Genomic DNA, 27,747 nt, shown 5'->3' on the forward strand with positions numbered 1-27,747 from the left:
AGCGCTTTGTGTTAGCGAAAGAATGACAATTATAAAATCAGAAAGAAAAGGAAACAACTCGTTTAGTTATGGTGTTACAGAAGGATGTAGAAAATTAGATGGGTTGATAAAATTCGAAGTGAAGAAGTCTAAAGACGAAGCGGTAGAAGCTTGAGGCAGAATTTGTAAAGAAACGAACTAGATAAGTGAGTTTAGTTAACTTGCTAATAGTCGAAGGTAAGAATGAATGGTAAAAACTGTAGAGGAAGTTAAAGATTGAAATATATATAACTCATAACTGAGGACGTTGTATATAATAATTATGCTCAGGTTAAAAGATTTGTTTAGAACAGAAAGGAAGATTAAATTTAAACCGATCGTAAAAAGTTTATGTATACAGATTGTAAAAGCTTACAAAATAACCTAAACGTACAGTAAGAGTGTAAAATTTTGATAGTTAGTATTATCCACTTCTTGAACTACTTTTTTTAAATTAATTTTCCTTAAACAGAACTTGTTTATAACAGAAATCATCAATAATTGCGTACACGGTCGTTTCGTGGTGTTTTTTCTTCCTACATCATCTCTGCTCTATACTATTTTATAAAGGGAAAGAGGGTTTGTTCGGGATAAACAATCGCAACCAAATTTTTACCATGTTACTTGGCACAACTGAGAAGAGTTTTAAATATATCTCATCACGAAAAAAGTAGTAGTGGAGATTTGCCGGTTGAAGCACAAATTTTAATGAATTGTGTTAACGAACTGCGAACTTTGAGTTTTTGTCACTATGTGATCTGGATATGAACTGATAATTCAAATCAGCCGAATGGATAATAATACTAAAATAAAAGAATTAAATTTACGTTAAATAAAATAATATTAAATAAATTCAAAAATTTCTGTTTAATAATAATGGACTTCTCGTGGTGACTACATGCGAGGCTAGAGTGGTGAGGTAAGCGAGCATCTCGTGGGAGCTAGATCAATCATCACCATCAACTGGTAACAAACGGGGTGCTCCTGTGGTGCTGTTTTGGGAGGTGCAATGGGGTGCTCTTACAATATCTCTGCAAACAATCGTCCGATTTTCAAAATTCAAACAAGAGTATTTGTTAGTAGGTTGAAGGCTAACTTTGCATACATCAGGTACACTCTCGATCTAACAGATCACGGTTAATCGGAAATGTGTGTGTGTATATATATATATATATATATATAAAGTTTCTGTTTTTTATCGCATCACGCGAGAACCAACCGACTGATTAATTTCAGATTTGCAGGAAACATTCGTCTTATCCCAGGGAAGGTTTTAAGCCATCGATCGAGGCCCTCCCTTGAAGGTTAAGATATTAAAAATGTTCATTATTTCTTATTATTATATAGGCCCGCAAGGAGGTTGAATTAAAGATTAAAGATATTCATTAATGAAAAAATAGATTAATCCTTTTATTTCATTATTATATTTCTGTTACCACGATAAAGAAGTAAGTTATGAATTTTTCGTCGTCAAAGGTGTGTGTACTTAAGTTACCATAGTCACTATTATTCTTTTTTTAAATTTAGTTTCTTTTTTTAAAGTTCTTTAAAGCCTGAATAATATAATTATTATCATCAGTTTTATTCACACAACCATGAGGATAACGTACAGTGCGGGGGTCCAGGGAGTGTAGCCCTTTGGATAGATGGGAGTACCGACCGAATTAAGATCTTCTGGTGTCCAGGGCGCGGGTCTTCCTGGCAAATTGGGAATGGCAAGCGAAGCAAGCTCTGCCGCCATGGGGTAGGCCTCGAGGAACCCCTGAATTGACTTCGGAATTCGCCTGAGCCGCGAGGGTCCAGGTTGTGGCTAGACGGGCCGGATAGGTTCGCATATATCTATGAGAATTATGTTATTTTAATAAGTTAAACGATAATTTGTGTGTGTGTGTGTGTGTGTGTGTGTGTGCGCGTGTAAAATTTAACTCCTATTCATTGGATATACTATTATTGTAACGTTTTACAATTTTTTCCATTTTTAATTTTCATACAGATTGTGAAAATGGATTATAAGAGTTTATTTATAAAATGATTAATAATTTTGTAGCTATTTTATTGTATTTATAAATAGCGATTGTAAATTAAAGTAGTAAATTATTTATTGTATATTAAATAAATATTGTTTTCAAATTGTATTTAATTATCACATAAAACATAATACTGTTCACTTTTACCAAGTTATTAATAATATTTTGTATTTTTTCATTAAAATTACATTGCGTAATTTTGTTGTATGAAATAAATGCTGTTGTAAAGAGTTGAAAAGTTAACCGTTATGCTTAATTATAGTGATTACAAGTACATAAATTAGTAATAAAATTGTTTTATGGGCTTCTGTTTTATCATAAACAATTTTATATTTCTTCAGATGTAGTGAAGGAGAAAATAGTTTCTGTTACAGAGTTGGTAACACTGAGTCCGACTAAAGTTAGTAGTTCACAACTCAGTCGGAAAAGGAGACTCGTCTCGGATCTTTTCCCACCATTAAAGTCACTGTTCCGTTCGTTGCAAGTCTCCGTATTATTTCCTTATTTTTGTGTGTGACTTGTGCGTGATATTTATATTAATGATTTAATTTAATATCAATTATTATTTTTATTATTATGTGCTTGTGTTTGTGTATAATATTAAATCGATTTAATTAAATTTTGTATTTCATTAATAAATGGCTACTGTGTTTTATGGTTTTGTAAGTAATCATATCATTTTTATATTTCAATTTTTAATGTGATTTAAATTGTTTTTAATCTGATTGATTTTTCTTCTTAATATTTAAACCTATTATGTTTAAAAAAATAAAATTAATTTAAAAAAAAATAAAAAACGTTCGTTAACTTTATAGTGTAATTGTAAAATGTTTTTGTGCGAACATTAAATACGAGTACATAAAACATGGTTTCAGTAATTAAACATTCATATCAGTCATTTATTCCTAAATTTAATTAATTAAATTAATTCATAATTTAATACTAAATAGTTTATAATATAAATAAGGTATACGATGAGCCTCGAAATAAATAAAAAAGGTATTAATAAAATTCTTCCTATTTTACGCATTTTAATCTTTTTTTCAGTGAGTCAATAAGTTATTATAGAATAAATATTTACTACTCGTATGAAAACGGAAGATTCAGTTACTATAATTTTCTATTTTTATAAAAATAAAATCTAAAATTATTCAAAAACTATTTATTTATGTATTTTATTTATTTATTACTTCTTCCACTGGTATAATGATAATACTTTTTTTTAAACTTAAAAACACAAATCAAACGCACTAAAAATATAATATAAGGTACAATAATAATTTCCAATAGTTTATTGCATGCTTAATTACTGTAGAACATCCTAAGTCTTCACTCGGGAATAAGTTAAATAAAATAATAAAATTTTGTTCTTAAAAATATAATAAAAATTGTTATTAATTGAACATTTTGACACGTTTGCGACGCGTGCGTTCGTACTGGTACACGAGTTCTTTTTTAAATGGCGTCGTGTACCTGTAAGGGCGCACTCAGCCTGTTAGTAAAGTGCGTCGTGGGCCCAACGGGGTACACGTTTTCACAGGTTTCTTATTTTCAGTCTGATTATACCGTAGGTGTTTAAAATTATACAACGGCCATGAAAAAACTATATAATACAAGATTATTAACTATTTTATTCAGGTAAATATATATTATTATTCAGGTGTCTGCGCAACTAGTGGTAATTTTTTTATTGCTAAACTCTCATATTTATGTAGCTTATTATTTTACACTTTTATAATTCGAATGAAATTCGGTTTGTTTGTATTTTTAATTTTATATCCGATATAAAATTGAAATTTTGTTTATACAATGCTCAAATTATTCTCTTTTCATTATGTCCTTGTATTTTATGGAAAACTAAATATAATTAATAACTAAGGATTTCGTGAGTACAGGCCAAATAATAGTAATAAAACTCATGTGAAGTAATCTGAATCTAATTTTGATTTTTTTTTCTTTGCTTGATGATATCGCCACATAAGCTTGAAGCTTGTGCGTGCGATATAGAAGTGTAATTTAAATGATATTAATATCATAACTGAACAAAAAATTTAGGCGCCCTCCCTTAACGATGGAAATTTATTTAGAACACTTATAAAAAAAATTGAAGGACATGAATTAAAAACATAATTTTTTCAATTAATTTGAAAACCTGTATGTATACAGGAGGTGCTTCCAAATTGCACGGAAGTCTCGAGAGATGATTCTATAGCCAAAAATAAGAAAAAGGTTCATATAAACAGGTCAGAAAATGATTCGTTTGCGAGTTTTTGCTCGCGAAACATTTAGCCCTGCTTTCTGCCCTTCTGTGAAATTAAAGCGTACTAAAATTACTGGGGTATAAATCGAGGGGTAAACTTGGTGGTTCCTTAGGTTTTTAATCTAAGAAATTGAATACAAGTGGTCCCAGACTTCTATCTTACTTAATTTTTAAGAAAAACAGGATAAAATACGAAAGGTTTTGTCGGAAACCTTTTTAGGTATGGAATAAAATAACGTTAATTTGCCAATAAACAAATAAAAATCTCTCTAATCAACTTTGTAGAGAAGTTCTGAGAAAATTGATATAAATAAAGTTTGTTAAAATTAAACACAAGTTTTAGAAGGTCAATTTTAATTAGAAACAAAACACAAACTGGATCAGAAAAGTGATACGGTTTTAAACAAAATAATTTTCATCAATGTACGAACAATAATGTAAATGAAAACAATACTTGTCAGTAACAGAAAAAAATGAATAAGAAATAGATTTAAAAAATCAAAATCAAATCCTTTTTTGATTTTTTCTAAAAATTATTAAATATCAAAATGGGGTTACCTGATAAAGCTGAAACATTTCTTCAAAGCAGTTGCTCAATGTGGCCGCCATTCTATTCAATGTATAGTTCAGCTGGCGAATCCATGCTAGCCGGAACGTTTAATAGTTAAATAATTATTCGTCTAATAGGCATCTGTAATAGGCTAAATGTTTCTCGGCCGAAATTATAACGAACCGTTTTCTGACCTATGTTTATATCAACTTTTTTCTTATTATTGGCTGTAGAACCATCTCCCGAGAGATTGCCGTGCAATTTAGAATCAGTTTGTACGTATTCATATGTATATATATATTTTTTTTTTTTGAGGTTCGGTTAATCAGTTCGTTTTGTATAAAATCTTGTGGCCAATAATTGCTTTGAAATATTTAATTGTTAAGTTGTCTTGTGATCTATATCTTACTATTGCAGGTTCTGTTTTAATAGTACATTTTTTTACAGTTTAATATCCGGTTTTCTGGTAGTACGATTCTACATTACAATTCGAAGAATAGCTTAGTCAGTAAGACCTTGCTGTATTTTCCCACATCTTGTTTTCTACACGATTGTATCTTAGGCTAAATTCACTACTATGCGTATGATTTGTCCACTTATCTGAAATTTGATAACATTTTATCGAAGATGAAATAATAAATACATTTTTTAATAATAATATATATTAAAATATTATATATAAAACCCACTTTTTAAGTGCGTTTTTTAAATTGTATTTTATTTAATATCTACCATGAATTCGGAGTTTAAAGCAAGTGTTATGTGAGAGTTTTAAACGATATCGGATAAAAAAAACACGCTAAATTGATTTTCAAATACATAAAATCGAAATTATTGCTGTTAACTTCAGTTTTTTTTATATATATAAATTTTACTCTAATATATTGGTACTCGGTACTATCTTCCGTTATGTTTTCCAGAATATCTTTTTGTTTGTCGTAAAATTTACGATGTTAAGAAACTAAATCGCAAAAATTATTTCTTTGTAATTAATGTTTATTTTGTTCACTCTGAAATTTAAATTTCAAAGCAAAGAAGTAAAGGCAAGTACTTTTTTTAATTGATGAGGGTAGTTCAGTTGTTTAGGAAGTTAGATGAATACCGGCATTGTAACTCAGGTTTAAAAAGACTTTAATTTTTTTTTATTTTAAAAATTATTCTATAATGGTAATAGTGTATGAACATCATTGACTGCTGCTATATTGTAATTAAAATATTTTTTATTTTTATATGTTTTGGAAAATTCGCAATTTAAATTCTTTTTTACTCACTACTAGCGGCTACCCGCGGCTTCCCTCACATACTTGACGTGTAACTTGAGCTCTTTAACGCCCATTTGATCTTCAGTTTGGCACTTCTTGATGCTGTTTGTTCAGCTTTCGGGTTTTTGGTAGCCTAAACTAAGCGAATGAGACGGACAATAAGTGAAAAACAGGTTTTTTCCTGTGCGTACAACGAAGTGACGTTATCAGCGCCCGGACTTGATATTTATGTAGCACATAAATAAATATTAAAAATTAACAATTAAAAATGAAAATCCCAAAAAGCGAGATAAATCCACAATGACGTATTACATCAGTAACTAAATTAAAAAAGTAAAAATTACCATCTGGCGTACTTCAAATGGTATAAATAGCTGAAAACTACTACTGAATACTCAAATATTTGAATATAAACGGCCGGCCTTGAGAAATCGTAAAATTTTAGATTTCATTGTTTCTCAACATACATCGCCTTCCAGCCCCTAGTTTAAATTTGCGATACAAAGCCGCATATCAGATTCAATCCACAAGGATGTGGTACATTGTTAGTAGGCAGTCGTAGCGAGCACAAACGACTGGGTCTGTTTGAGTCATCAAATATCCGTGAGTGAGCCTAGTGAGCCCTAGTCGCAAACGGCAAATAATAACTTTCTCTCGACGGTTATTTCTGCTTGAGAAGCTCCACGGTGATACAATATTCTTAACTGGACGACGTTTATTGTTGTTAGTAGCATTTCATTCACTTTGCCACTCATCATCAACCGCCGTCTTCGAAAAACAGACGAGATCATTCGAAACAACGCGATCGGTGAAAGGAGACTTGAAATAAGCCTCTTTTGCCGCACTATCAGCGCGCTCATTGCCTGAAATTTCAATACGGCTGGGTATCCAGCAGAAGCTGACAGTTGTATTACGTTGAATCATTTGCAAAATAACACACTGAATCTCACGGACAATAGGGTGTCTGTAGTACATGTCCACTAGGCATTCGTGGAATCTGAGCAGACAAGAACATATCGAAATGTTGGGCTAATTATATTTAAGGCCTTATTAATAGCATACAGCTCCGCAACGAAAATACTGACTATGCTGAAAAGGGCAAACATGTATGTTCTGTTGCCAACCACAAAAGCATAACCAACAGAATTAATTTTATAGAGCCGTCCGTACAGAAGGAGGAAGTAGATGAAAGGATGACTCACATTCACAACGGGTAAAGAACAAAACAGTTATGCACCAATTTTTAGCTTTGATTGTAAAAAATTCGGAACTAAGAAAGCTCTCAGAGCCGAACAAATACGTTTTGTATAAAGGTTTATAAGCTTTCAGAAAATTACTTGCAACCGGTCGGTTTCCTCACCGTTTTCAAGATATTCGCAAAAAACTGCAAAGCTGCACGTTAAAATTTTACTTAACAGTTTGGAAAAGGGGGTAGTTTTTTCAAATTGAAATGTTGAAACAATTTTTTTTTTTGTTTGGAACTGTTAGTGTACAAAATTACGTCATAATCGGAATAAAACTGTAAATCTCTATAAAAGATAAACGGACAGAAACATTCTTCTTTATGTATTTACAAGATCCAGGACTCATATATGCTAATATAAAGATAATTTAGAGAACCTATAAAAAGAATTTGTAGATCGTATTCTAATATTTTTACATATCGCATTTATATTTTAGGTTATTTTTTACCTAAGGATTGTGGTTAAATATTAATTTATTGATTTGAGATAAAAATTATTTATACCTGTTTTTTCGATATGTTGTGTGTGGTATTAACATTTTAGATTGGTGAATTGATTTCTTTAAATGGCTTACTATAATTTTTCTGGAATGGTTTTAAGGTAGTTATCACGCTAGCTCCCCTGGGGACTGAGAGGTAAAATATTAATAAGAATTTAGGCTCTCGTGCGTAGGTTCAGTACTGTATAAATTAAATATCAAGCTGCCGATTTTATTTCAGTGCTTTTTAAACATAAGCTACGTTTCTGAGGAATGTTTTATTAATTTAGTACTTTGCTTACTCACCAAAGTGTTGAGAAGTAATTTTTTAATGCTATTTCTTCAACTATATTTTACGTAATTGAGTTTTGAGGTTTTTAATTTATTTTTCTGTTCTTTCCTGTTAAATTTACTGCCTTACGATGGCCGTTAAGTTCAGTTGCAGTTCCTTGACAGTTTCTTACTTTTAGTTTCTAACCGATTATTACAGAAATAATTTACGTAAAACATGCCCTGATGATTGCGGCTCGTTATCCAAAGCTGAAATAATCGACAAAATAAAACTGCATAAGTAATAAGTTGATTTATTATAACAATTTTTTATACAAACCTGAGTATAATTGTCTTTGTTTGGCTTTTGATCATTCGTTTACTTTCCATTTATGTAATATTATGTAAAATATTACAAAAATGAAACGGTTATACACAATCCTCTGCCACAAAAAAAAAACATTTTACTACACTTCAGCATCGTGTTGAAATTTTTAATTTTATATTTCTTAACGTTAATTATTTCTATTTTAAGCATTACTAATACTATCACATTATTATACAAATTTTCTATAAAAGAATGTGAATTATTTTACGCGATTCAATTCTTTTAGAGCAAGACAAGTAATTTTACAATCTATCGGCTAATTTACTTACGCATTCATACTGTTTTAACGTTAACTTTTAAGAAAAATTAATAACTGATATATCAAATAATTAATCAGAAGATGGTTTTTATTGAGTTTAGTAGTTCATTTTGATATTTTTACGTGTGATATAATTCCCTGGAAGCGAGGGTTTTCCTTTAGGTATCCTGTATCTGTTCTCGGATGGCTTATTAATTTCTGTCCGAAAAAAAAATTTGTTTCAGTATGTGTTTCTGCCGGTAAACGAAAAATTTGTGATTAGTATTGCGTCGCTTCCATTTTGGGTAAAAAATTCTGGATTGTGGATTTTAGAATGGGCGCTTGCTGCTTGGAGAAATTCTCGACCTTTTCTTTCTATGCGGTTTTTAGTTTTGCGCTGCGGTTCTTCCGCTCTTTATCTGTTATCGTCGATACTATATGATTGAAACCACGCTGACAATACTGGGACCTGTACAGTCATCGTATTATCACTGATGATGAGGAAACCACCTGTGGACCACCCGGGAACGATTTTTATCCGATGACTATATAATAGGTGTAATGGTTTAAGGATATATCAGATAAAGCTGGGTCTAACCCTTTCATAAATAGAATGGAATAATCAAATACCGTTTATGTCAAAGATTTCTCTTTCAATTCTTATATAGGCCTATCAGTTACAATAATGGTAATTTGATTGCTTCAACCGTTATATTATTAATTTTTCGAAATAGAATCGGTCATAGATAGATTGTTATAAAATGATTTTAATAAGTATATAATACTTATTATCTTATCAGAAAATTATTTTTTTTAATAAAGTTTAGGTAAAGAAAAAACTGGAAATAAATTATTACTTTATAAGTTTTGTTATTTCTTAATGATGTAAATTACATTTTATTTCACGAATGGTTGAAATTAGAATAGCATTTTACTGATCATCATTAAATCCTTATTTAAGGTCTTAATTGTAACTTTCTTTGCTTGCTGAGATTATTAATTGCTCTACTTTCAATAAAGAAAAATTTGTTGTAAACTTAAAATGAGATTTTTAGTCTTAAAATCTTTTGTTACTTTTCCAAATTTGAATTCAATATTAAAAAAAAAAAACAGACTGGCCTAAAAAGTAGTTTTGTATACAAGGTATAAAATTTAGGCCTAGAATTCTGCTCTTAACATGACTAGAAATAAAGTATTGTTTTATATATAAATTTTTTTTTATCTGTTACATCGCTGCTCATTCGTGCGTAAACTGCCCAGGTTGAATAGAAATATAGCTATTATTTTTAACCTTTGTTTTAGAAGAGATATTTTATGTAGTTTGTCCGTCATAATATTCTTATTCTATAACAGAATTATTATTTTTATCCCTAATGCAATATAAATAATAATTATTACAATATATTTTAGGTATTATATTCTAATAGTATTTTACGTACTTTTTCTTCTACAAATCTTGTTATTTTACAGTTAAGTGATCAACCTATAAAGCACTGTTATTTATGTTTAGTAACGTTTGTAAATATAACATGATCAGCTGCTATATTAGCCGTTCTATATTTTTGTCAATAAGTTTGAAGGTTATTAACTCGCTTCATTGTCAATATAAAATAAATGAAAAGTGTGCGTGTGTGTGTGAGTCTCCTTCTTTCTTTCGTGGCACTAATGTAAGATGAAAGTGAAAACCAAACATTCAGCGATATCTTACAGTCTCTCTCTCTCTCTCTCTCTCTCTCTCTCTCTCTCTCTCCCCCTTTCTTTCTTTCTCCAGTCACTCTCATACACGTAAACATACGCAAGAGCACACATTTTCTTTTAATACAACGTTTGTAAAAAACTTATAATGATTCGTACTGTTTAAATGATTCTCATTACAATATTCGTCGGCATTGTAAATAGAAATTTTTATTCCTCTATTGAAATCGCAGTAAATACGAATAATATATTATTTATTCATTAAAGACAGCCTTCCTTTCATGCCTTTGCTATATATCGGTTGAAAGATCTATCTGTTAAAGTATTACACTTGAACGGTTTTTCTTTCTTTTTTTAAATTTCCGGTTGATTTGGTAGCAACCCTGATGAAATATGTAATTCAGAAGTATTATGAGAAACTATTTTTGGTCAGAAACACGTTTCCCCTTAAATTTCATATATAATTAAATTAAATAGATATATGTTACAATTTTTCACTGAAACATTTTTTTTAAATTTATGTTTTTCTAATTTCTTCTTTCTCGATTATATTATTCGTCACAGTCTTTCGTACAGCTGTTACGTAATTACAATGATACAAATGAACACCAATCAGATTTGCATTGCTAAGAATAATAAATAAGTTTTCGCTATATATCCAGTAGTACCTGAGGTGACTAAAACGAAGGTATTGATTGTTTTTTTTTTTTGGGTGAAAAACTTCTGTGCGGGCAAAAAGCCCGGAATTTTCTTTAATAAAAAGGTAAAATAACACTAAAGTAATAAAACTGAATAAGGTTTAAAACTAATTTAAAACTAAAATTTATTAAAACAAAGGTTAAAAAAGTGAAATAAAACTCAAAATTAATATCGTAGACTGAGTCTTTAAAATATAAAAGCTAAAATAATAGAAAAAGGAAACTATATAAAACTTAACTAATTCCGATAGGGAGTGCAAAAGGCTCCCTACTCGGATAATAAAATTAAAGATATAGAACCAAAAAAATTAAAATTGAAAGTAAGGGCGAAAACAATTATCAAAAACTATTCTAGCATAAAAAATATATATGACAATATTAAATTTTTTACATTAACCTAGTACTACGCAAAAACAGGAACATCCGGTTCGAAATTTCATTATTATTGTACAAGATACCACGGATGTTTCTGGGTAGATCAAATTTACGACGCAACCCCGCATAACATATGCAGTCTATGAGAATGTGATGCACAGTCATGCGGCAGTTGCATCGTGTGATAGGGGTGTTTATTATTTATTGTTTGTTATTTGTATGGGTGAATATCCAGTGCATTTCGGTGGATTTGGCATGATGATACGTACATATATATTCGGCTAAATGAAAAAGGTAAAAATGAAACCACATCGTTCCTCATTACTCAGAATTACTAATAAATTTAGTAATAATTATCGATTGAATAGATTAATGACTGAAAAGCACCGATACCAACATTTGAATGATTTTATCGCCATGTTTAAATCTCGACCAAATTTGGTAGGAAAATTTTGACGAAGCTCTCTTCAAGAGAGAAGGCTTGATCCGGATGAAGCCCGGTTTTCTGGTTGTAGGTAAAAAATTATGTTAGGACCAGTTTTAATGTGCTCGTATTCTGATTTAAACATTCTAATTTATTATAACTGAAATATTTTTTATTTTAACACGCTTCCTACTTGGTCAAGCGATTTTTAACTTTTTTTTATATAAGCTGCTTAACGAAGTTTTGAGAGGGGATATGCATCTTAGAAATAGCTTATCAGATCAGGTTTATAAATTTTGGATAATTTTTTCTCTATTCGTTTATTTTTCAATACAATAATAAATTATGAACTTAAATTCGTAAACGTATATATTATAGTCTTCATAATGGTAGCTTAATGTGTATAACGTAACAACTTAAAATATTTATTATGTTACATCTAGTGCGAAGCATGTCGGTGATATCATATTTCATTTTGTAAAACCAAACCAGCCTGGCTGCTGTGTTGCTGAGTCTAGTTTGCTCGCTAGCATGATGTAAATGACGTCAGGATATCGTGCTACCTGTAGGGTTTAAAATACAATGAACCGCTTCGCTACTTAAAAATTAAATAGCAATAGTTTACTGTACCTAAATATAATTTATATTATAATCTAGATGTAATATTTTGTTTTAAATAAAATTTACTCGAATCCGTTTTGTATATGAAAAAAAGGTTCTTCGGGAAAAATAAAATTAAATATGACCAACTTTTCTGCTGGTGAAATATTTTTTAAATTTTGAACAGAGTGCAGGCTCCGTCTTTAAAAAAATTACTGACTACAAGAGGAACACTTGTATTTCATCTACTTAAATCGATTTTACAGAAAAAAGTTAATAAAGTCATTGTTATTGTTTGCACGGAACGGTATAGTAATGAGAACGATGATTTTGTAACAATTTCCTATATACTTTTGTTCTATATTTGATGTTATATTTTTTAATTAACACTTATTTTTAATTTTACACTAGTTTTAAATAAATTTCTAGGTTTATTACTGAATTGCATCTAACGGTCTGGAGTTATTGTTCAGCCTATTTTTGATCTATTTTACGCAAATTTTATATTTACGTTTTTGATACCCGTATTTATGACATTTTTGTCAATTATTTTGAAAGAGTTTATTACTTTTAATTGCAAAATATGGTAAATTATTATTTCTTTTTATGCTTTAGTGTTGACTATTTCTCATACTTAGTATTCTTAACGAAATAAAAAAGCTTGTCTTTATTGTAGAGTTTATACCTTACAAAACCTTCTTAGAAAAAAAGTGATTTAATACAGAATTTACTTCTTTTCTTTTCCGTTTACTTCATTATGAGCTAGAATTTATTTGAAAATATCTTTAGGAAATACGGAAAATCACACATTAATCTTTTTTTACCTGTTCACGGGATAATGTATAAATTTTATATGTATACACACACACACACACACACACACACAGAAGAAGGGAAGTGACTAGATGCCTTTCGGGATACAATAATGGTATCAAAAGTAAAGAAATGCAAAGAGGCGTGAAGAACATAAAGGATGATTAGCCTAATATCAAATGCAGCTTAGGTACTATTAAGGGCTTTAAGTAAGAGGGTATACAATAAATTGGATGGCAGTGTTGAGGAAGAACAGTAAGGGTTTTTTGAGAGGTACTGGAACAAGACACGCTGCGCCATGGGGCTGCTAAGAGTAATAGGTGTGAGAGATACATGGAAAGGAGGTGGAGAATGTGTGTTGCATTTGTCGACCTAGAAAAGGCGTCCGAACAGAGTTAGATGGGATAAATTATTGTTAATTTTGGAAAAGAATGGAGTTGACTGGAAAGAGAGGCGCCTAACAAAAGATCTGTCTTATAACCAGAGAATAAAAGTGAGGGTAGGAGGCGAAATGACAGGAAGAACAGGGATTGCAAGGGGAATGATGCAAGGGTGCTGCATGTCATCATTTGTATATCTGGAAGATATAATTAAATGCTGTCTGAATAGGAAAAGTGAAATAAAGATTGGGGGAAGAAGAATAAAATGTATACGGTTTTGCTGATGACGTGCTGGTACTGGCGGAGAATCCAAGTAAACTAAATGTAATGTTTGAAGCTTGTGAAAGTCAGGGTATGAGGATAAATAAAAAGAAGACAAAATGTATGGTAGTAGGTAATTGAGATTAAGGTAGGAAATGAAGTTTTAAAACAGGTAAGAAATTTCAGTACTTAGGGAGATTTATAACTAACTGATAACCTTACTTTTACAGTAGAAATTGAACAAGAATATCAAAATGTAAGGAGGCATTTAATAAAAAAGGGAAGACTGCTGTGTGATAAGTGAAACATAGCATTAAAGAAGAAATTAATTGATATTAAATGTTTCATCTGGAGTGTGATGCTCCATGGAGCTGAAACATGGACTATGAGAAAGGCAGATAGAAAACGAAATGAGGCATTTGAGGTGCGGGTGTGGCGCAGAATGATAGAATGTCAGTTGGCAATACCATGTAACAAATTATGAAGTACTAAGACGTCTCGGGGAGGATAGGAAAATGCTAATTGTGATTGAATATAGGAAAAGGAACTGGCTAGGACATTGTATGAGAAGAAGGTGTTTATTAGTGAATGCGATAGAAGGTTTGGTGACTGGAAGGAAAGGAAGAGATTTCGAATGATGGATGGAATTATGGAAAAGGGAACATATGCGGAAACAAAGAGGTTAGCAAAGGATAGAACAAAGTTCAGCCATGACAGGACCTGCCCTAATGGCAGAACATTAAATGAATGAACGAGTGTATATATATATACGCGCGCGCACACACACACACTCGAGCATTTGGTCGCCATATTGAAACAACGGTCGGATTTCAAAAAAAAATTAAACAACATAAATTTGTTAAAAGCTTAAGTTAAACATTAAAATCGACCTACCTTGAAAAACAAGTTACTTTTTATTAATTTTTATTGATTTTCTGCCGTTAAATTACAGCTCAACAAAACAAAGTAAAATAAATAGATTTTATTGTGGTATAAAATTCAGTTTTTTCCGTCGAGCGGTTCGTAAGTTTTTTCTTTCATGACGCTATTACATTTGTAGTAATCACTGGTTTTGACATTAATATCTTTGACGATAAATTTCATGTTTAATAACTCGCTTCGTAATAACGATGAATATTTTATTCCTCATCATTTTCTCTTTTACGCTATGCAATTACGCAATTTCATTTCATTACTCCAATCTTTCTTTTAAAAAGAAATAAAGAAACACTGAAGAAAATTACCCTGTTTTTTTTGCAGTTTTTCAACCTGACTTGACTTTATGAAACCTTTATGAAACTCATGAACAAATTGTAAAAAGAATGGCCTGTTAGCCTATATTAGTTATGCTTAGTTCAAATCCTAGTAAAGGTAGTTACTTTTATACGGATTTGAATACTAGATTGTGGATACCGTTGTTCTTTGGTGAGTAGGTTTCAATTAACCACACATCTCAGAAAGGGTCGACCTGAGACTGTACAAGACTACACTTCACCTTACACTCATACATATCATCCTCATTCATCCTCTGAAGTAATACCTGACGGTGATTCCCGGAGGTTAAACAGGGAAAAAAAGATTGATTAGTTAATCAATATTTTTTCATTCTCTTTGCTATTTGGACGTTTTTCGACTAACAGTAGTCCAAATATACGCTATTTTCTTTTCTTTTTTTTGTGGATTTTTAGTTTAGAATGATTGAAAAACATAGCCAGTATGTTCGTGGTGAAAAATTAATTAAAAAAATATCTGATGTGGACACCACATGACTTCCTTAAACACCTATTAAATTACATATACATATTTAAAAAAAATGAAAAGTACTTAAAATTTTATTTCATTAACTTCTGATATTTTTTTTTTAAATTTTTGTTATTGAATTATTATTTATCGTAATTTTTTTTTACAATTAGAGGTTAATAATTATTAATAAAGCAGTGTATTTAAATTTTAAAAAAAAGTTAAAACAAGGAGATGAAGTCTGATTCGGGCCGATGTGCCTTCCCCTTGTAAGATCCAAATATTTCATTAATTAAGCTTTTTTCGACTGTAACTCTGGAACCAATGCAAATAATAACACTTTCGATATATCGCTGAAAAGCTCTCAATGAGAGGTTATTACTGCAGTTTAGAGCAAAAAGTCCAAAATACAAAAAAATTGGATTTTGAGCTTTTTTGAACACTTTGTTCAATCGATTGCAATTTAAAAGGGAGGTGCACAACTAGACGTTACAACAGTCCCAAATAAAAAATTTTTATTTCTTACGGCTAATCGTTTTTGAGTTATGCGAGATACAATACGTACGTACATACATATGCCGACATGACGTCTGCACATACGTACGTTCAGACGTTACGCCGAAACTAGTAAAATGGATATTTCCGTTGAAATCTGAAAACCGACATTTTTCGCGATCACAATATTTCCTTTACTTCGTACAAGGAGGTAAAAAAATGGATTAATAATAACAAATAACTATTAGTAAACCGCGAATAAATTAATTTTGTGAATTAAATTTTTATTAAATACTTCGCGTCCTTTATTGGCGATATACAAATATAGATGCTCGCAAGAAAAACAATTAATCGGGTCTTTGCCTTTACAGGTGTTGTCCAGACTACCAAATGTGAAATCGTTTTATTATATCCCACTACTGGACTTTTTTCTCTCCGCTTAATACAACAGTTATTTTAAATTATATTTTTATTTCTGAGGTTTATAGGTTGCTTTCTGTTCATATACATTTTATTATTCAGCTTATCAAACGAATCAAGTAGATTTTGTTTTAGAATGACCACCTTTGACTCTAAAAAAACGGCCAATAACTGGAAAAACGTTTGTCCAAAAACGTCCTAAATGGATGAAGATAAATATTATTTATTAGGCAGTTATTAGGACATACATTTAGAATTTACTTTACGCTTTTCACACAAACATAAGTATAAATTGTAGCGCTTCAAAAACAGACAAAACTCGTATATTATTATATTAAGTTATATTTGTCAAATATATATAATTATTTATGTGTAGCAATATTAAGATATTACTAGCCGGCTCGTCTAGCCAGAACTTGGACGTCGGGGTCCAGGTTGGCCCAGGCCAACCTCGGAGCCAACTCAGGGGCTACAGCGCTTACCCTAGAGCCGCAGAAGTCGCTTCCCTTGCCATTCCCGTGTTGCAGGGGGACGCCTTGGACACCCGCAGAGCTCGCTTCCAGTTTCTCATGAAATTTCACAAGTCTTTGCTCTAATAAAACACTTATATCGGTAAAAAAAAACAAAAAAAAAAACAGATCTTATCCAAACGAAGGCCACGGTCAGACTAACATGTCTTCAGAAACTGGAGAGGCAACAATCGAAAGAGAAGGCTTCATGCTACACAGTTGTCGATCGTACGAATTTGGCGCATGCGCAGTTCTTCTGTAGTAGCATTAGTCTCGTTATTTAATAGCCACACCTCGTATATTTTTTTCGAGATATAATATGTCTAAAAAAACCTTCTCAGTTATGCCAAAAATCATGGGTAAAAATTTGGTTGCGATTGATCAATTTTGTTTATTTATCCCGATCAAACAAAAACCCGCTTCGTCTATATATATATATAATATATATATATATATATATATATATATATAATAGTATAATAGTATAGATTATATTGTGTTATGCAATACTGATCTTAAAAAAATTCCCTACCGATCAAATTGGTAGTCAATTTTTAATTTTTCATTCGTTTTAATTTCACTGTTTTAAATTAATTTCACATATAATAATTTTTAATACTTACATTATATAATATAAAAATGATAATTGTGTTTGACGTTTTTATAAAACCGATTCGTTTTGCATGGTGAATTTTAGTTATGCTGTTTGTTGGTCCTCTTTCTTCTTTGTAGATAATTATTCTTTATATAGAAAATAAACCGGCAGACGCTAACAGAATGCAGATAGAACGAATAGCGAGAAAGGCGTAGACAAAATGGTAAAGTAGGCGTGCTGAGGGGGATTTTCTTTATCCCCGATCTGGTATTACTATTGGAAGACCGCCTCGTGCCTTTCAGTTTCTTTTGTCTTACCTTAAAAAGCTGACGTCATTAGATTCAAGATGTAACGGCCCAATCGTGACTGTACCATTAGCGTGATTATTTTTAATACATTACTAAACTTAATAATGTTTGTGACTGCGTGACAAGTTTTCATCGTGTCTTAGAAACTGGAACGTCTTAAATATATTACCTTACATTTGTAATCATACAGGAAGTTGTAATGCTGTTTTTCGTTTTGTAATATATATAAATTTCTTTTTCTCATAAATGTGTTTACAGATAAAAATTAATTTATGCTGTGTACTTATTAATTTATATTAAACTGCTAATTACTTATAATATTTTCATAAGTCTGCAGCTTTAGAATTAGCATCTTATTAAATAATGTGATTTGAACGTTTTAAAATTAATTTCTATTTCAGAAAAAAATATATCTATTTGGTTTCCTAATCGGATTTATTTGTATATATTTGTTATTTATTGAGTCGCTGCAATAGACATCCTGCACCATTGACATAGCCATAAAAATCGAAAAAAACAAATGCATCCCAATAACTGATTCGAATAACTGAATCGATCTTAACATCTGATGAATAAGAACCAACATTTCTTCATAAACTAGGCCGGTCAGTTACCTCTGAACATTTTTTAAAATTCGATCGCAAAGATAAATAAGACCTTATTTTCCAGGTGTGCTTTTTTTAAATGGTTAATAGAGACTTTAGATTTGATTCATTTTTTCATTACCTCTAAAAGTACTGATTGTTGATAGTCTACCAATATTTAAATTATTTATGACGCATTTTGTTTATTTAATTTAAACAGCTTATAAAGTGAATTTTTTATTCATTTGTATTTTTCATTACAATTCAGTATTAAACATATATTAAAATATACTTTATATACTTATTTATATTTTCTTAATTAATTCTATTGTCTTCGTTTTATTATCAAATAATTAATCAAGCCTTGATACTTATCACTAGCCTAGTTATTGTTTGCTAGATTTTTCTTATAACTTCTTTTTACATTGTAATATTTCCTTAAAATTCTGCTTGAAATCCTTTCTTTAAAACAATAAAAACAATTTAGTCTTGAACTGAACAGTCAACACCACTTGAAAATTTTTCTTAAAAACGATAAAATGGTGTCATTGTTCATTTGATAATCAATCGCTTATCGTTAGAATTCATATAAACACGCTTTTTCCTTACTGAATTAAAGCAATTTATATCGTATAACAACAGGTAGGTAAATTCATTTTCTTTAGGTCTGTAACTGAAATACATACGTAAATCACCTTGGATAAAAAAAACCAGTAATAGTTGCTAAGATCAATGATGCTTCTTATTATTTATGTAGCCCATGCAGTCGACAAGTGTTACTTATTCGATCCTCGTGTTCTTAAGAAGTGTGCCATTTTTGAAAAATCGGCTGTAATCTTCTTTTCGTCGTTTCAGAAGATGCTGATATCAATAAAAATGATAATCTGCGTTAACATTGTCGCATTATTACTACTACTAATAATAATAATAATCATTAAGAATTATTGTTAATCAGAAAGAAACTTATCATTATTACATATTAGTTCCGCTTACTCTTAAGGTAAACGTTTCGGTGAATATCTTCTTCGGTGATATTTGTATTTTATTATTAGTATTATTTAGATGGTAATTTTTAATCAGTTTCATTAAAAATAACGTAAAAAAAGGGCGTAAAAAATTCTGAAAATGTTTAACGTGCATTTGTAATACACGTTACTTAAGCTAAAATATAAAATGTGAATAAGCAAGATGACGGTTTTTTAAAAAATTATTATTAATAATACGAGTATAATAAGTTTTAGATGCATTATATTAAATGTATGTCTGAATGGAGATTATTTCATTTATTTACATTAGCATCGTTATGTATCTACTGACGTGTTTGAAACTTAATAATTTGCTTCTTAGTAAAAATAAAATACTGGGGGTAATTTTATTTTATTCAGTTTTCCCTTTTCCTTAAAGCTATGCAGTTTTATTGATGTTTGTTTAATAAGATATAAACAAAAAAAGACCTTCATTTGAGTAGGTTTCAACCTAACTCGAATTTATATCCATGTAAAATACGAAAAGTTATTGTAAAAATAAAACCTGTTAAACCAAGACAAAAAATAATTTGTTTGTCTCATGATTAGGTGACTTTGAAATAAGTGTTGTTTGAAATAAATAAAAAATAATCTTTTTATATTGACCGTTTCATTAATTGACATGGAAAGAAATGTTTTATAACGACCAAGTTATAAATAGACTACACACCCTGACCACAGTTGGGGAAGACACTCGCCTTGTGACGATCCCGGTCGCCAGACCACCACCCCCTCCGTTCCATCCGTGATGGGCTTTACCGGTGGTCGTCTTTTAGACCCTCTAAACTTGATAACGCAATATATTCATTAGTTGGGCCTCTGTCGGGATGTAACCGATTCAAATGATTCGGCAGAGATTTCCATCAGTGTATTTACACAACCTACTATTGGTTTGCAAAGGCCTTCGAATGACCTCTTCCAACCACGACCACCTACCAAAACTTGCAACCCTCAGCTATCAAATTAAACGATTCGCGGAAGCGCGATCCTCGCGCCATCCTCTAACACCGAAGGTTTCAAACAAAAACTCTTCCTATTATCTAACTTCAGTTAGACTATGCACTCATACCATTACTTGATAGAGTCTTTAAACACAAAAATTTATTTTCATGCCAACAAAACAAATGTTGAACGCAACAACGACAATTTTGTTCAACAATTCAAATTACTCGAAGTGATTTTTAATTTACTTAAAAATCAAGAAACAAATTAAAAAATTTAATATGCCTCTAATGAGAACATACCCGTCTCTCTCTGCTCCGGTGCGCTTTTGAGATCTAGGTCAGTGCCTTCACCCTATCATACCGCAGCTCCATCGCAAAGTTCTCCACACATCCATCTCATCCTAATAGCGAATATCTAAGATAAGCGGCGATAGATGCCAAAATGCCTATCTTGGTGAATAAATGGACTACACAGCTACTGTTTCGAACAGTTGCTATTATGGCGAGGTGCTGGGAAATTTTTGGTAGATTCTTTACAACGAAATTGACGTAATAATATGTCAAAGGTGATTAAATTTTATGTAATTATAATTTCAATAGAAATTATGAATGATATTTTAGAATCTAATTTTTCATGCTTTTTATATTTTAAAATCGCTATAAAACTCCTTTTTTATTCAAGTTTACAATATGTTGTACTCGAAAAAAAATTGTTTCTTTTTATCTCTTTTTTACGGTTGTCTGTATAATGTTTTTGAGCTAATTTTTAAAGTAATTTTTTTTATCCATATTTCAGTAGTTATTTTGTTCCTGAAATCGTTGTTATTTATTGCCAATGTCGATATTGGAGTGGAAACTCTAATTTTCTTATTTATTAATAAAAAAGTTATAAGAGTATCTACCGATTGTTTAAAATTAGCTAATAAAATTAGAATAAACCAGAAACCCTTTTTTCTTTTACAATATTATATATATATATTTAATACATTTATTTTTTAATGAACAGTGCGTAATGAACAGTACATTATTGTTATATAAAATTTTATCTACTGTATTTACGTGTGTACTTTTTATAATTGTAATAAAATTTTCTTATTATGTAAATAATTTTTATGCATTAAAAATCATGCATTTGTATGTATACACGTATATAAATATGCATCGTTAAAAAGATCATTATTTTGTAATCAAAAAATATAATGTGGGTATTATGCATGCAATATCAACTAAGTAATAATAATAATAACAATAATTCCATTTTTTTATGGGATCGTTTCTTCTATTTTTTTTTTCTTTCTTTCTTTATTATAAACTCGTTGTAATTTAACTTATTTATGTAGTCGTGACTAAGTATTTCAATTCAAAAGATTGGGAAAGTAAATTGCTTTGTACTTTCGCAAATTACAACTAATATGTCTTGTTCAATTGTATACCTTTTTATTTCAGTTTTTTTATTTACTTATTTTTATTTTTATTCATGGGTATTAAGGAAATACATTAAAGTGAAGAATAACTACTCGAGTAAAAAAGATAAAAAAAGTTTATTTGTTTTGTCTGGTTTGATGTACATACATACACCTTCTATACTATTCAATAACCAAGTCATTTCGGGTCTGAATTTCGTAATAAAATAGACCACCAGCCTTGTCCTTCTTTTTATCACTCTCTTTTACTCATACTCTCTTTCGGCCCCTTTCCACTTTTCAGCCTATTTAAATACAACTCGTCTAAAATTTCTTCATCTGGTACTTTATCAACCATTTAATTTTCAGAATTTTCCTAAAAACACCGTATTTCAAATTGTCTTTTCTTTGTTTTTCAGGCTTTTTTTCGGTCGGTTTCTATATCATTTCTTTAAAGCGTTACATTTTGAACAAATAAATTCGTGAGCACTATTTTTATTTTTCGCTGCACAGATTGGAACTAAATTTTTCTAAATCTATAAGATTGTGTATTTTTGAACGTGAGCGTTATGGTTATATTTTCTATTTTAAGATTCAATAAAGGATTTTAATGGACTATTTGAGTAAAATAACTACTTTAAGAGAAAAACATGATCTTAAAATTAACTGTCGAGGAATTAAAAGTTAATCACAATCGCTGAATGATACAAATATATAACCAGGAGAGTAAACTGATTTTAGAATAAATTAAAGCAGTGTAAAGGTTGTGAAAAATAACAGAAATATAATGTAGAAAGGAGAGCATAATACTTGAAATATAATGTAGTAAGGAGAGAATACTCGTATAAAATTTACGGATTAACGGATTTTCTTATTTAAATAATAAAATCGCAAAGGACGAAAGATACAACGAAATCATATGCATAAAGATGTAACGAATCAGTTAACTAAAGCAAGTGTAGCTTTGTTCAGGAAAACTTTAAAAAAACCCGCAAATTTTAGTAATAGAAGTCAATTTTATTATTTCGATAGAAAGTTTTTTGGTAGTAAATTATGAGCAATACAATACCCAGAAAGGTAAATATTAGTACAATTAAATATTATTAAAATGTGTTGACGGAAGACTGTTGAAAATTGAAAGTAGGTTGAAGAGATCCCATCTAATTTGAAAAGACTGATGGTATAAGATAATATATAGATTACTTGTTTTTTTGGTAATTATAAACATTCATTATCACTTTTCTTATGTAAGACTCATGTAAAGTATTTTTGGTACTAAAAGGCACCGGTCGTAGGAGCTTTTTTCTGATAATAATTTCTGTACAGCCAGTCTCGTCGCAACAGTATGAATGTATCACTTGTAGGACCAGTGGTGGCTCGCGTATAGGCACTGTGGAACTGCAGCACCTCCTGTTTCCACTTGATATTATCGATAACATTTAATGAGTCCTTTTTGCTTTAATTCTTTCTTTATACTTGACCAGTATATACTCCTTTAGCTTAATATCAGTAGCCATCCCCCCAGTTAATGAAAAAGATTAAAAAAAAATTTGTATGGAACTGCATGCTTCACAGTTACAGCGGCGTTGTGATTGGCTATTGTGCGCATGCGCACATAGGAAGTTGTACGCGAGGTTGCGAGGGAGAGGGCACTGTCGAACCCGCAGTGCCGACCCTGATCTCCCGAGGGGAGATCTTCTCCCTTCGGGAGGAAATCGAGATGGACTATTGGAAAGGATCCTCTCCTATTAACTGTTTTGTGATGTCGGGAACTGATTTCAGATCTGACTTAGGTTTTTTTGTAGCTCAAAGAACCTAATTTGAGATTTGCTTAAATCTCGGTGATGGATAAGTTGCTCGCCCTGCTGTATGTTTTGGCCGACTGATGAAAATTACTGTTTTAAGAATCTAATAGGCTTTAGATTTCTTTCAGTAATAATTCATTTCAGTTTGTTAGCTATTATCGTTTTATAATAATTTAACTCGATCTAACCTAAATGAAAATTACAATAATGCATTTAAATTTATATTTGTATATTAGAGTTCGCAAAACCTCTTGTGGATACATTCGCGCGCCTATATATTATTGTTTTAGGTAGTCTAACTGAACTAATCTAAATGTTTGATTAAATAATAAAATGTAATACGAAATGAATTTATGTAATTTTTTTTTCGTAATTTTTAGAAAATAAGAATTAATTTTTTGAATATTTAATGAAGTGACATTCCTCTTTCTTTCTATTTACTTTGCCATTTAAATAGCGCTGTAGCTCTAGAAGGAAAAGTATTGTAATCGGTTCAATTTGGGCATATGCTGTTTTCACCGGATTTTGACTTTGACTCCTTAGAAACCCAAAAAACCGGATGGAAATTTTCCGGATGTTAATGCTCGTGTGTTCGGTGTCGGCCTCTTTCTTTCCTTTCTTTTTCCTGTTTAGCCTCCGGTAACTACCGTTTAGATAATACTTCAGAGGATGAATGAGGATGATATGTATGAGTGTGAATGAAGTGTAGTCTTGTACATTCTCAGTTCGACCATACCTGAGATGTGTGGTTAATTGAAACCCAACCACCAAAGAACACCGGTATCCCCGATCTAGTATTCAAATCCGTGTAAAAATAGCTGGCTTTACTAGGACTTGAATTTGGAATTCTCGACTTCCAAATCAGCTGATTTGGGAAGACGCGTTCACCACTAGACCAACCGGGTGGGTCTCTGTTCGGCCTCTAAATCACCTTATGTCTCCAGGATCGATTTTGACCATACTTGGTCAGATTACATATGGGACATTGATGCCAGTAAATTTTCAACATAAGAAGTCAAAGGGGAAGGTAGAGCAAGATCACCCCCTAGTACCTTGAGATTTCGCACATTTTTTAACAATTAAAAAATAACAATATTTGCCAAAACGTTTTTGCCAAATCGCACCTCCCAAAAAAAAAAAAAATATTGTTGTAGTTGTCTGCCTGCTGTGTCGTCACAGGTGAGCGGTAGAATTATATAAATGAATAATATTTAAAGTGTAAAAAGGTAACTCAGTCTGGCTGGGTCTCGAAGTCTATCGCCCGGTTGTCTCGGTACCTTGTGCGTTAAGCCTCGCGGCTACATCAGTCTGCCGACCGTACAAGCAAAATCAGTTCTATGTAACTTGTGAAATTACATTAGTTTAGTAGTGCCGACCGCCACCGATAGTACCGCCACACCCACGCGAATTAAATACGCCATCCGCGTGCGCTTTAGTTAGTCATCAAATTAAATAAATGAAAAAAAAAATAATTTTATTTAACTAAAATAATAAATATTTTTTTTAAATAAATTTTTTTTTTTTAAAATTAAGTTGTGTGTATAATTCGTGCATCAGAAACAACTGTGTTGTCATTTTTTTATTATTTAAGTTAGTTGAGTAGTATTTGAATAATAGTAATGATTTTATCATACGTAGAGTTTTATAGTTTCCAGGCTCCGAACGTAAAAATATGTTATTGTCGATGACGTATAGATGTGTCAGAAAATTATATCCTTATACACGTATTTCCTCCATCGTTTGTTCTAATAATGTGAAAAAATCATTTGTTTCCGTTTAAAAGCAAAAGAAAAAAACGCAAGCATAAAATAATTATTTGAAAAGATTAACGATGTTGATTCTGCAATATTTAAAAATAACCGTTACTTAATCCACCACACTATGAATTTTCATACAGTGCGTGAAAAGATTTCGAAGAAATACCTGTTACAGAATCCTAATAATTTATTTGCGGATTAACTGAAAGGTATTACAAATTATAGTTTTTTCTTTTAAGTTTATAATAAAGTCGCTAATTTTTCTCACAAAATTATTGCGTCCTTATTCATTTAGGTATTTGATTTTCGTTATTTGTATGAATATTTGAATTAAATGTTTATAAATTATACGTATTTCTTAGAGAATTATGTATGTATTTGTAACATTTATTTGTTAAATCAGCATCACTTTCTAATAAGATTTTATCATTACGTAGGTTTTGTCATTTTATTATTACTATTATTTTGCATTTCTCGGTAATGTGTTTGCAGCGTATAGCGTATGTATTAATGTATACATTAATAAAATAATCGTGAGAAAATTCTTTAATATTTTTATTACTATAGGTATTAAAAATTTACTTATTTTATTCTTCTTGGTATAAAATCGGTTATAAAACCGTGGAAAACTTAATTTAGTCCAGTCGAGTTCGCGTAAAATTGACAGTGACCTTCCGGTTACGCATTATTATAAGAATTCAAGTTAATTTATATTGTAAAAGAAACCAGAGGTTGAAATGAGAATAGTTCTTACTAGAAATTTAGTAAATGTTTTGTTTACTTCATGTTAGCTTGTTTTTTTATAAAACTTGTTTGACATAAAAATATGATGCCGTCTTTTTTTCACAGTATATTTTATTTGCTAAAAGGTATTAAAGTAAGAGGTATATAGATAAAGACTTATTTATATTCGATTATCGGAGGTTAGGTTACTTTCTTTTTACTTAAAAGTAAGAAGATATTATTTCTTGTGACGAAAGATTAAGTTTTTTCTGTTATCATTTAGATTAGGGAAAGGTGGTTTTTATATATATGTACCTACCAAGTGGCTGAAAGGTGAATTACAACCCCACTCTAACCTTTTTATAATTGAGATAAGTGGATCCGGTTTGCGGTTCTTTCTTTGTACCGAGTGGCTACTTCAATGAACGTACATCACTATTTTTGATTTTTGGGCGGTGAAAATGGGGTTGAGGGCAACTCAAAATTTTCAAAGGGGGACCAATGATCATTAGATATATCATTTTAAAGAGCTCGACGAGACAAAAAAAATGATACAATTAAAACTAAATTCTGATCGCCCAATCCAGAATGTCGGCCAACATTGTGTTTGTTTCAGATAGGTAACAATTTTTAAAATTTAAAACCTTTGAGCCACCCCTGCCCCCCCCAACCTAAAGACTGAATACTCTAAATTGGGGCTTATTGAATTAGCCTATCTTATTGGAGAAAATTTCCAAAGAGAGAATCGGGACACACCTCAAACAAAAAAATAAAGGGAAGCATACAGCCGTAATTCTAGTTATCTGAAACAAACACATTGTTGGCCGACATTTTGGATTGGGCGATCAGAATTTAGTTTCAATTGTATCATTTTTTCACCTCATCGAGCTCTTTAAAATGTATATCTAATGATCATTGGTCCCATTTGAATTTTTTTAACCATTTGAAATTTTTAAGTTGCCCACTCACATCCGCCCCCCAAAAATCAAAAATAGTGAAAATATACGTTCATTGAAGTAGCCTGTTGGTAAGGAAGAATGCCGAAACCGCATACAGTTATCTCAATTATATATCGTGTGTGTGTGTACGCGTGCGCGAACCTTGCATCAAATACATTTAACTTCTTTTCAGTGGGGTAAAAATACTTTTATAAACGATTATTTTGGCTTTTTACAATTTCATGTTATTCTTTCGTATTTATTTCTAACTCAAATTTTATACAAAAAGTGCCTCCTCATGATACGAGTAGAAATGCTTTTTGGGTTAGCCTTGCTCCCTTTTATGAGTTTTTTTATAACTTCATTGACCTCGACAGCAGTCTAAATGCTACAAATTTCTGTTGCTCCGGTATTCTTCTATATGCCAGAGTTTTCATATTTATCGCCTCAACGGCAACGGATTTATCCAGCTTTTGGACAGTTTCTTCTTTCCTTCTTTCACTGTACAGTCGATGACCAC

The 27,747-nt window shown here is 30.9% G+C and overlaps 1 protein-coding gene across 5 annotated transcripts in view; it reads left to right on the forward strand.

The window, feature by feature from the left end:
* btsz (bitesize) overlaps positions 1 to 27,747 on the forward strand; it is a 393,986-nt gene that overhangs the window by 69,700 nt on the left and 296,539 nt on the right. The window contains exon 1 of one of the 5 annotated variants that reach the window (XM_075359871.1): positions 2,487 to 2,707. The exons of the other annotated variants lie outside the window; for them this stretch is intronic. Coding sequence (XP_075215986.1) covers positions 2,700 to 2,707 — 8 coding nt within the window. The 5' untranslated portion in view covers positions 2,487 to 2,699. Of the gene's footprint in view, positions 1 to 2,486; positions 2,708 to 27,747 lie in introns of those variants that run through there. 5 annotated transcript variants of the gene reach the window in all.

This window comes from Lycorma delicatula, chromosome 3 (genome assembly GCF_047948215.1).
Source record: "Lycorma delicatula isolate Av1 chromosome 3, ASM4794821v1, whole genome shotgun sequence".
Classification (NCBI taxonomy): Eukaryota; Metazoa; Arthropoda; class Insecta; order Hemiptera; family Fulgoridae; genus Lycorma; species Lycorma delicatula.